Source organism: Anguilla anguilla, chromosome 3, assembly GCF_013347855.1.
Source record: "Anguilla anguilla isolate fAngAng1 chromosome 3, fAngAng1.pri, whole genome shotgun sequence".
NCBI lineage: Eukaryota > Metazoa > Chordata > Actinopteri > Anguilliformes > Anguillidae > Anguilla > Anguilla anguilla.
Genome location: NC_049203.1, coordinates 9214612 through 9225494, shown reverse-complemented (window position 1 = coordinate 9225494; position 10883 = coordinate 9214612). Strand labels below are relative to the sequence as shown.

Sequence of the window (10883 nt, the reverse complement as noted above, 5' to 3'; positions counted from 1 at the left end):
GGGCGACCGGCCAGATCAAAGCCTGACGACGGTCAGACCGCTGGACCGCTCTGAGTAAGGTTCTGTGGATCAAACCTTTCTCTGTAGGCCTGCCAACCCAACCCCTCGAAAGGAAAAAAAACCCCTATCTTTACAGTGCTCTTATGAACGCACAGAGAATTGTTTGAAGCAAAGTAAAGAAAAATATCACGACAAAGGAATTTGTGGAATCGCAGGAATATCCACCGTAGGAACACGAGGTAGTCACACTGAGACAGACATAGAGGTCGTTTTCCAGATTAGTTCAGGGAAATGGCTTGATTATATGCTTGGCTATGTCCCTGTCTGTCTGCTTTAGGCAAACGGTATGGCATATTGGGATTGATAATATGCTATCTGATCTATGAAGATATTTCAGAATGAAAGTCATGTCCTGAACTGTCAAAAATGCTTCACATAAAATAATTTCATGTCTTGTGTTACATTTTGTCTGGCGTTTGATCATATCTATTTTTACTTCTGAACGTCTTTCAGGATAGCTTCTGGATTACATCATTCTTCACAAAGAAACGCTAGCCCCGCCTACTTTCTGAAGGCTCTGGGCTTCAGAAGCCCTAAAATCATTCTCAGCTGTCTTCAGTAGGCTGTGGTCTGGTTGCCGTGGTTCACATGTGATGCACGCAAAACCCAGGCAGCAGGACCATGCCAATGGTAAAACCCTGCCTGTGTTGAGAGAAATGTTATGCCTTTTCCTGTTTTTTGAGAGTCGTGCGTCCCACCCTGTATGCGGTGGAATGGTATGTTCCAGAAAGATGTAGCGGGGTACGGTGTGCCCCTACCTGTGATCTGACCGTGGAGGCCGTCCTCCAGCAGGGGGTCGACGGGGGACTCTCGGCCCACGTCCCAGTCCGCGTCGCCCGCCTCGCTCTCGCCGTGTCCGCTGTCCTTGGTGCTCAGCCAGTCAGCATCCTGCGTCCCAGACCTTCAGGGCAGAGCAGGAAACAGGCGGGAGGATGTCAAAGCCCACGGGCAAAATACGTCGAAGACCTGTCGACCCTCCGCCCCCCCCTCCCGACAAACTACTCCCTCCCAACATCCCGCACTGTCTTTCCCCTGCTCCCAGAGAGGATATGCATGAAAGAGTTCTTTTTTTTAGGGCCGGGGGGGGGGGGGGGGGGGGGGGGTGGGGGCAAATGCCTCTGTGTTGGGGCGGGGGGTTGAGAATGCTGCTGGCCTAAACTGTCTGTGTCCACCTTCATCTCAGAGCTCTAGTTACAGCCAGTCAGACTCACAGTCTCACCAGACCAGTGTTGCGGAAAAGGCCAATTGCCTCAAACTGACCGTTTCGAAGGTCAGGTAAACAGGGAAAGAGTCGCGGCCGGCCACTGAAAGCGTCAGCGGAGAGACGCGCCGCTGGACGATGTCAAGGAGCGCCTCTCAAGGCCGCATTTGGGGCTGCCGCGTTAGCTTAAGCGTGCGGTCCTGCGTGCGATTCCCCCGGCCTGTGGAGTCCTGCCCCGGCAGGGTGAATCACGGCAGGGTGTGTGAGAGAGAGGCCGCTCCAGAAAACCCGCAGCCGCGATCGGCAGACGCTGAGCTGGAGTTACAGGAACCAGAGACGGGTGGGCGGGTTCGCCGTCCTGTCTGTGAAACTGTTGATGAGCTGTCTACGCTGATTCACTCCCCCGTATCTCCCTGCCCTCACACCCACCTTACACCACCCCCCCCCCACCCCCAACCGAACTGCTCCCCTCCCCCACACTCCTCAGTTCAACACGCACACAGAAGCAAGAAGCTGGCTAGCAACCCAAATGAGCAGACAGGAATGGTCAACATTTCAACCTCGTCAAAAACAGTTTAGGGGCAGAAGGCAGGGCAGCTCACCTGCCACCTCTGGGGTAAGTATTTGGGAGGGTACGCGGGGGCTCACCTGCCACCTCTGTGAGAGTACTTGTTCCCCCGGAAGTTGGGTCTTGGCTGGAGCTGCCCCTGGTGGAGGAGGGACAGCAGCTGGGAGACCTGCTGTGGGACAGAAACGCACAGGATAAGGAGGGGGGCTGGAGCATTTTGAGGATGCACTGTCACACCAAGTCTATTCTTCTCAAATGAGCCCATTAGCGCACTCCTGGTGCCTCTCCAAAAGAAACAGGCTGAGAAATAATGAGTTTTGTGCCTGTCTGGCGTGTCGTTTGCACCGCGGGGCATGTGTTTCTCTCATAAAGAACTCTGTCAGCAGAGCACACGTTATAGCAATTACTGGGATTTAATATCCTTTTCTCGCTTGTGGCTAAAGAAAAGCACATCGCTCATTGACTCACTGACTGATTGACAGACAGACTGACTGACTGAATGATTGCACTATTGAGACTGAGTGGCTTGCCCGATAGCTAATTTCACCATTAAATGGTCAAATAGTCAGACCGAGGTAGTCATTGATAAATGCCAATTCAGTTTTTTTTTCTTTTTTTGTTGGTCTTTTTTTGAGAGAGAGAGAAAAAGTGTGTTTTTTGGCTTACAGGATGTCGTACAAACAGCCCCCTCACAGGCACACACACACACACACACAGCAGCCTATAGATGCACAGAGCACTACACGGACCGCAAACTCCAGCTGGACGCCCTTGTAAAACAGGAAACGTGGCTATTGTGAGCGGAGGGAAACGGCCTCCGCACCTCGGCCAATTCTCCTCCTGCCGGGTTCCTCGCAGGACGTCCATACTGCCCACTCAGACGTCTGAGGATGTCCCCCCCGAGACCTCCAGAGTAACTGGGCCAGCAGAGCAGGGGCCAGCAGGCAGCAGGCCCATGTCTGGCCCTTCCTTCCTGGCCAAAATTCACGTGAGACCCCAGGGGGGCCTCGCCCCCCCCCCCGCCCGCGGACCTGCTCGGCTCAGGCAGGGTCCCACGGCACGTGGACCAGCAGGGGCTGATAAGGTCTCGTCGGACGCCGCTAATTTTTTATTTTTAAACGAGTCTTCGCTGGGATACGTAACGAAAAACACAGACAACCTAAAAAACTGCGCGGGAGTATCGCCTCCCCGCTCGAGCGTATCCCAGCTCCCTTTGTCCGCGTCTCCCCGCAGATCACGGAGTCCGATACCCACGGGCCCCTCCCTTTCTTCATCTGTCACAGAGCGCTGAGTAAAAGCACCGCTGCGATTTCTCAGAGGGTAAATAAGGGTGTCGATTACCGTCTCGGCTACAGAAGCGTCTGAAAAGACCAAGGCCCCCGGGCCACGTATGTATCACACTGCACTCACTCCCAGATACAGGATTATACAGGAAACTAGCTCAGAATGTAGCCCTGCCTTCAGACTACATAAAGGGCTTCTGTAAGACCTCAGAAATACACAAAAACCAGTAAAAATCAAATCAATCGAAGCTTCATAATTATCCATGTATTTTTCATTATTTCTCATTAGGAAATGTGTCAGTTTAATGAAGCAAAACCTACCTGCAGCTGATACCATTTTACATTATTGTGAGTAATGTGGTGACTACATTTGTGTCCTTCACTTCGAATATTTTTAATTGTAACAAGGCAATAAGGTTATATTAATGTGTGTGCATTGAAGTGGCATTTAACACAAAACATAAAAGCATTAAACTGTGTGTGTGTTTGTGAGTCTGTGTATGCGTGGATGCATTTGTGTGTGTGTGTGTGTGTGTGTGTGTGTGTGTGTCTGTGCATGTTTGTGTGTGTGTGTGTGTGTGTATGAATAAGTGCATGATGACAGTGTAGATTAACCCTCGCTTGGCTTGGTGGGACAGCTCTCAGGTAAATTCTTACCTGCACCTCTGGGGAGGCAGCCGACAGCTGGATGGAGTTGTTCTCTCCAAAGGCAGCCATGGACAGGCGCACCAGGTTCCTCAGGATCTGCCTGTGGTCCTCTCCCCCCTGGCCTCCAGCGTTCCTCTGCCTCCTCAGCGTGCAGGACTGTGGAGACCCGGGGGCGGCGTGCGCAGCGGGGTCCTCGGGCTGGAGCTGCGCCTCAGAGCCCCCGTGGCGCCTCAGCGTGCCCGTCTGGGACAGCGAGGACGACGACTCCGAGTCCTTCGCCCTCCGCAGGGTCCGGAACGGCGTGGCGGGGGTGCGCGGGAGAGTTCCGCTCAGCTCCACGCTGCTCGGTTTGCGCAGAGTCCTGCCCTGGCTCAGGGGGAGGGCGGAGTTCTCCTCTGGGAAGTTCTGGTTCCGGATTGTCCGGCTGAGGGACGGGGAGAGGTGGAAAGGTCCCGGTGGGAAAGGCTCCTCCAGTTCTGGGGTCGCACAGGTAAGGGGCTGGGCCTCCGCCTCCAGTGGGCCCTCCCTCCGCCCCCGCAGGACAGGCACCAGCTGGATGTCGGCCTTCTGGATCTGCTTCTGAGGGCGGCGCGGATGGCGGGTGTAGGTGGACTCTGCCTGCCTGCAGTTGTAAGCGCGGTTGTCCCGTTTCTCCGGGCGACAGAAGGTGGTCACCAGGGCTACGGCCAGGAGGAGCAGCACACAGGTGGCTCCGAGGCAGATCGCGAGCATCATGGTGAAGCTGAGCTGTCCCCGCTGGCCTGGAGACGAGTTCTTCAGGTGGTCCAGGAGGTTAATGAAGGCCACTTCCAGGGTCACCGTGGTGACCAGCGTAGGCGTCCCCGTGTCTGACACGCTGACGTCAAACTCAAACTTCTTGTCGATCAGCTCAGTTGCGTTGCTGGTGTTCACATAGAGCTGTCCTGTGGTGTCATCCATCCAGAACAACCCAGCGGAGTTTCCGTTCACTATTTGGAAACGGAGTCTCCCATTCGATCCTGAATCTGCATCACTGGCTTTGATTGTTCCGGCCAGGTAACCCTCCGGCCTGATGTGGACAGAGTGATTGCTCATCTCTGAAGACAGTTCAAAGAGGCTGTTACTTGTGTCCTTTGGCTTATCTCCAAGCTCTGCCACTATCTCGCCCTTCTCAGCGTTCACGGGCACACTCAAAGAGGCCTTGCCCTTCTTCGGTAGTGGATCCTCAATGACGGGGTAATTGTCATTGACATCCTCAACATTAATGATCACTGTGGCACTGCTGGTGAGGGGCGGTTGGCCCTGATCCGTGGCCTCCACGATGAAAGAGAAGGTGTGAGATACTTCATAGTCTAGGGCCTGCTCAATAAAGACAGCTCCGCTTGAAGGGTCAACGGAGAAGGAGGCTGTTGGAGTCCTGAGATCATTGGACTCCCTGATGGAGTAGGAGACCTCTCCTCCAAGCTCCAGGTCAATGTCATGGGCCTGGACCTCCAGGATGGAGAGGCCAAGTGGGTTATTTTCAAACACATAAGCTTTATAGTGAGTCTGTGAGAAAACAGGAGCATTGTCATTCTCATCCAGAACATGGACAGGCAGGTGTCTGATGCTGGAGAGGGGAGGCTTGCCATGGTCTCTGGCCACCAGGGTAAGGTTGTATTCCATCTTCTTTTCCCTGTCTAGGGTTCCATTAGTGACAATCATGTAGTTGTCGCCGTGGATCCTCTTGAGTCGAAAATTGCGTGTGCCGTGCCGTATGTGGATGTGAACCTCTCCGTTCTCCCCCGAGTCTGCGTCTGAAACCATGACCAATGCCAGGAATGTCTCCTCTGCCGCGTCCTCCGACACGGTCGCTACAGGGGAGTCAGGCGGCGTCCAGGTGATGTGTATCCTCGGGGCATTGTCGTTTATATCCTTCACTTTGACATGCAGCTTGCAGTGGGAGGGGATGGCATTGGGACCCAGATCCCGAGCCTGGATGTCGATTTCATAGGAGGGCTTCTTCTCAAAGTCCAGCGCCCCTATCAGTGTCACTTCTCCTGTCTTTGGGTCAATGTTGAAGAGTCTTTGTACATCCAAAGGGGCATGTTTACTGAATGAGTATTCTATCTCCCCATTGGCCCCCTGGTCAGGATCTGTAGCCTTCAGATTGATGACAGTTGTTCCCCGGGCAGTGTCTTCACTCAGCTCAATTGTGGGCGTGCTCTCCTCAAACACGGGGCTATTGTCATTGGAGTCCAGAACATTGATTTTGACCAGCGTGCTTCCCGATCTGGGGGGGTTTCCCTTGTCCCAAGCCACCAGCGTAAGCTCATAAGAAGACTGTACCTCCCTGTCCAGTTCTTTGATGACCACCAGCTCCGCCTGCTTGGGGCCGGCCGAGGGGTTCTTCACGTCCAAGGCAAAGTGTTGGTTGGAGGATAGGGAGTAGGTCTGCAGGCCGTTGGGCCCGGCGTCAGGGTCCACAGCCCGATCCAGCGGGATGCGCATGCGCAAAGTGGCCGTCTCTGAGATCTCCACCTCCTGCTCCTCGTTCGGAAACACGGGGCTGTGGTCATTAAGGTCCAGCACCTCCACCCGAACCCGCAAAAAGTGCACCACGCCATCCTTCCTGTAGAGGACGCTGAAGAGGATCTCGCACAAGTTTGAGTTCCTGCACAGCTCCTCCCGGTCCAACTGGCCCACCGTCAGCACCGCCCCATCCTGCACCCCCACCTCGAAGGGGAGGGACTGACCCTGCTCCACAGTCCGAAAGTCGTCCAGAGCCCCGCCCTCTCCCCTCTGCCGCAGGTCGTCCGAAAGCCGGCCCACCGTAGACCCGCTAGGTTGCTCCTCCCATACTTGGTACTGGATGGTCAACGGCGGTGGGTCCAGGGGCTGGGCCAGGGGCACCAGCCACAGAGCCAGAATCAGAACCAGCTGCATGTTTGAAGCTTTGCTATGACTGTGCCAGGCACAGAATTGCTGTTTCAGCACTAGGTTGAGTGTGACTGTAGCAGCACTGGACAATCCTTAAGATCTGACCACAGCTTTCACACCCTCATTCTAACTCCTGTATCCAATTAATCCAAACTATTTTCATTTATCTTAGAAATGTACCACATATACGTTTTTAATATGACAATTGGAATATTAATTCCAAAACGTAGTAGGTTGCACTGTTCAAATTCAGGTAAACTAAACTAATAATTTAATTGAATAAATCAACAATATTAACATCAACAACAGTCAAAAACTTTATTTCCCAATTTTAACTTTTTATTCTTATAATCAGTAATAGTAAAGTGACTCATTTGAAAGAAATGTATTTAACAAGGAATTTGTGTATAAGTATAATTATATCTCAGTGAATAAATCAATGTGGGAACCAACAACCATTGAAACAACAAAAGATTAATAATTAAAAAATGTATTTGAATATAATTATACTAACATTTCAACAATATTAGCACCAAGAGCCATCACAAATATTTATTCTTGTAACTTTCTGAATAATGGTAGTAATAGTAAAGTGATTCATTTGAAGAAAAAAAGCATTTATAAACACTTGAAGTGTTTATAAAGTGTATTTACAGACACTTCTACTGTATCATGAATGACAAAAATCTTCTATTCAGAGAGTTTCTACAGATACAGAAACCAACACAATTGAAAGTGAGTCCACAAGTCTGAGTGCTATCATTAACTTTTTTACAGTAAAAACCAAAGACAAGCAAATACCCGAATCAATAAGCCCATAGCTCAAAACCCCTAGCGCTGATACGTGTAGTGAAAGCTGTGGCAGCCTCAGTCTGGTCAGAGATCTGCTACCTTAGGGTTAAACTGCAGTCACCGTACTCACACTCATTCACACACAGCGGCTGGCCATGCAGTCCCTTCCTTGTCCATCAGCTTGGAGGCATGAGTTTGGACTGAGAAAAGTAAGTTTGAGACTGGGATGACACATTCTGGCAGCAGCCAGTCGGAAAAGAGGGGTGGAGTCAGGGGGGGGGGGGAAGGCACCGAAAGACTCTACCCTTCAGTAGACAGCAGGCCCCCAGGAAAGCAGGCAGGAGCTAAAACAACATTCACGTGCTTTTAAAGAAACACGATCCCACTTTTCTCTGCTTCTCACTCGTCCTGTGTTTGTTTTTTTTCACCCCCCCAAAAATAAACTCAATGTTTTTTTTTGTGGAGGGGAGGCGGGGGGCGCACAGGAAGGTCGTGTTTCGTGACAGTAATTGGACGGGGCGAAAACACGGCCCTGATGTGTCACGGAGGTGACGGCGGTGCGGTCACGTCTCGGAACCGTGTAGCGTATAGTCTGGGCATGCCCGGTAAATCACAAGCGGGGATTGTTACAGACGTTTAACAGGCATGTAACAAACCGGACAGCCTTTAAGAGTCTTTAAAGGCTGACAGGGAGGCTCAGTCTAGACTTTTCCCCAAAGTGTTTTGCATTTTTTTTGTTTGGCCTGTAAAACAAGATGTTTTCTGCTTTACCTTCATCACGCCACTAAACTCAGTATTCCAAAGCAACAGTCTTGAGGTTAAACTCTCTAATTATAGTGAGGAATCGTAAGTGTGGGCACAGCAGCATGCCAGCATAACGATCTTAAATAACTAGAATCAAGATGTTATAGCATAAGACATATAAGCACCATTTACCATTTAAGAAGGAACCAAAAATGGTGTCTAGGTTTCGCCAAAAATAGATAAAAGGAAAATGTTTGTTGTTATATATTGCGTTTGATTTCATGTCACTGGCTGGAATTTGGGTGGAAGGTGAGAACGACACCTATTTTGGGAATTATTTTTACAACTTATAATTTCCATTCAAAAGTCAGCAACAGTACATGCTACAATGAAGTTGTGCAGCTTTTATAATCCCTAACCCCAAAGCTGAATATGAACTTCCCTCAGAGCAGGGACAAGGTTCATGACAAATGGAGGGAAAACTTTCTAAGGACAAATAAAAGAATTAAATATTTTCATCATGATAATGGTGCTGCTCACAATCATTATTAGTAGTACTAGTATTAGATATAAAAATGTACTATACTATAGTCTGAATTCCCAAATCCCTGAAGTTACTGCAGTCATCTGCTGATCTGGTTATTATCTCAGAATGGCAGGAGAGACTTTATCAAGTCAAGCAAGAGCACATTTCCTGATTTCCTGGGTGGGCACTTTCCTTTGTGTCTAACAGTAATGGATAGGGTGAAAAGTCTTGTGAAAGATGACACAGATAGGGGGCTGCAAAGGAGTAACATACACACACACACACACACACACACACACACACACCATGAGAGGGAGAGAGAGGGACTTATCCTCGGTTTAACCAAGTGAGAGATCACTGGGCAACTCCCCCGTAGCCAAGGGCCCGGTGTGGTCAAACTGCAGGCCCGGAGATAATCGTCGAGGCCAGAGGTCAGCGAGCGAGCCGATGTTGTGTCTGTTAAACAAACGGCACGTCTTCTCAAATAATAAACCGCCTTTCAGTCGTCTAATTATCCCTTGTTTTCTTAGGTGGTTCTGAGAGGGCTCCAGCTGAGTCCAGGCCTCCTCCCTCCTTCACCTTTATGATACCCGCGTCTGGGGACGCCATATAAACGACATCCCCCGGGCCCAACAATGGAGAAAAGTGTCCGCACATCTTTTAATGTGCGCAGTGAACGAAACGGTTGCCTTTGTAACAGTTCTGTCGTGTTTCACTGAAGGGTCGAACAAACTAAGTCTCGTAGCAAGAACAGACTTTCAGCGGTTTTTCCGAAAAGGGGTAAATAATAGTGTGCTGGAATCAGACAGCAGAATGTAAGCATGTCTTCTCATCTCATTCCTGCTGTAAACATGCTGTCATAGGGCGTCAGCGAGATGTTCTGGGAAAACACATTTTTTACGAGCTTGAGGGAAAAAATCCACAAAAGGCTAGGTTGTCTTCGTACCTCAAGGCCAAACATACAAATGAGCGCTTGGAAACAGCATAAGATTACAGGTGAGTTGAAGAATCATCTTACCTCAGCCAAAGCATTTTGATGTTTAATCTATAAAGATCAAAACACTCTGAATCTGATCCAAGTGCTTGCTAGGCCTTGTCCTCCTGCTCTTTCTCTGCACAGTCTGTAGCCAATGTCCTAATCTTTGTGTAAGCTTACACAATGTTACGCTCTTTGCATCTGCACAGTCTTCACTGAATTTTCCACAGCTCTAGCTAAACTTCCCACTCTGTGTCTGGAGTCTTCACTAAACTTCCCACTCTGTGTCTGTAGTCTTCACTAAACTTCCCACTCTGTGTCTACAGTCTTCACTGAACCTTCCAGTCTTTGCATCTGCAGCATTTTCCCGATCTCGTAATTTTAGTTCCTGTACAGTCTTTTCTAAAGCTCCCGCTCCCTGTGTCCGCACAGAGTTTATTCAAGCTCCCCGTTTTAATAGTTAAGGAGATCTCACTTGATGTGGGGTTTCGACTCAGTTCTCGGAAGCAGGGATATTTTGGGATTAGGGTGCTGGAATCTCGACCCGAAGGCCATGATTTCGTGACGCAGGTAGTGCACTGAGGTCAAACGTCTAAACAAGGGGTCCCACCCCCAGTGCCACTGCCGAAAACTGATTCGTGTTTATTCTGGAGTTTATTCCAGAACTGCACCATATACAGAATCGCACACTGTACAACCACACAAACTATCAGAGTCTCATAATCCCCCTAAGGCACCATATTGCCATTTACTTTGGTGACAGAATCAAAAGGCAGTTAAAAGCCTCACTTAATTTCCATTCCCAGCTTTTTTCTCTTTTTGTCTGAAAGTATCTTTAAAGAAAATCGAGTGAAAACGACTTCCGTATGTGCGCCTCCATGTGTATGTGTGTGTGTCCATACTTGTGTGTGGAGCAGATGACAGCCATGTTGCAGCTCTGAACCTTATGACTTGAAGCAAACACAGCACTATGAGCTCTGCATCACAGCTGCCTGTCTCTGAACGAACTCCAGCAGCAGCTTTGTTTCGCTACGTGCAGAAAAGAATGCATTTGCGGAGTCCTTTGAATTTAAGTTTGATGGTGGTCTAACTGAAAGGTCTCCATACCAAATAATTTCCAAATAGATGCAGAAGTCTGGAAGCCATATTTCAGTGGTTAGGGTGAAGAGTGTTTGATCTCAGCCCCA

The 10883-nt window shown here is 49.8% G+C and overlaps 1 protein-coding gene across 1 annotated transcript in view; it reads right to left on the bottom strand.

Annotated features, from left to right (window-relative positions):
- pcdh12 (protocadherin 12) overlaps nucleotides 1-7638 on the bottom strand; it is a 12348-nt gene extending 4710 nt beyond the window's left edge. Inside the window, exons 1-3 of the mRNA XM_035409040.1 lie at nucleotides 3770-7638; nucleotides 1910-2001; nucleotides 819-961 (exon numbers count right to left, since the gene is read on the bottom strand). Coding sequence (XP_035264931.1) covers nucleotides 819-961; nucleotides 1910-2001; nucleotides 3770-6664 — 3130 coding nt within the window. The 5' untranslated portion in view covers nucleotides 6665-7638. The remainder of the gene's footprint in view (nucleotides 1-818; nucleotides 962-1909; nucleotides 2002-3769) is intronic.
- Nucleotides 7639-10883: the final 3245 nt, after the last annotated feature.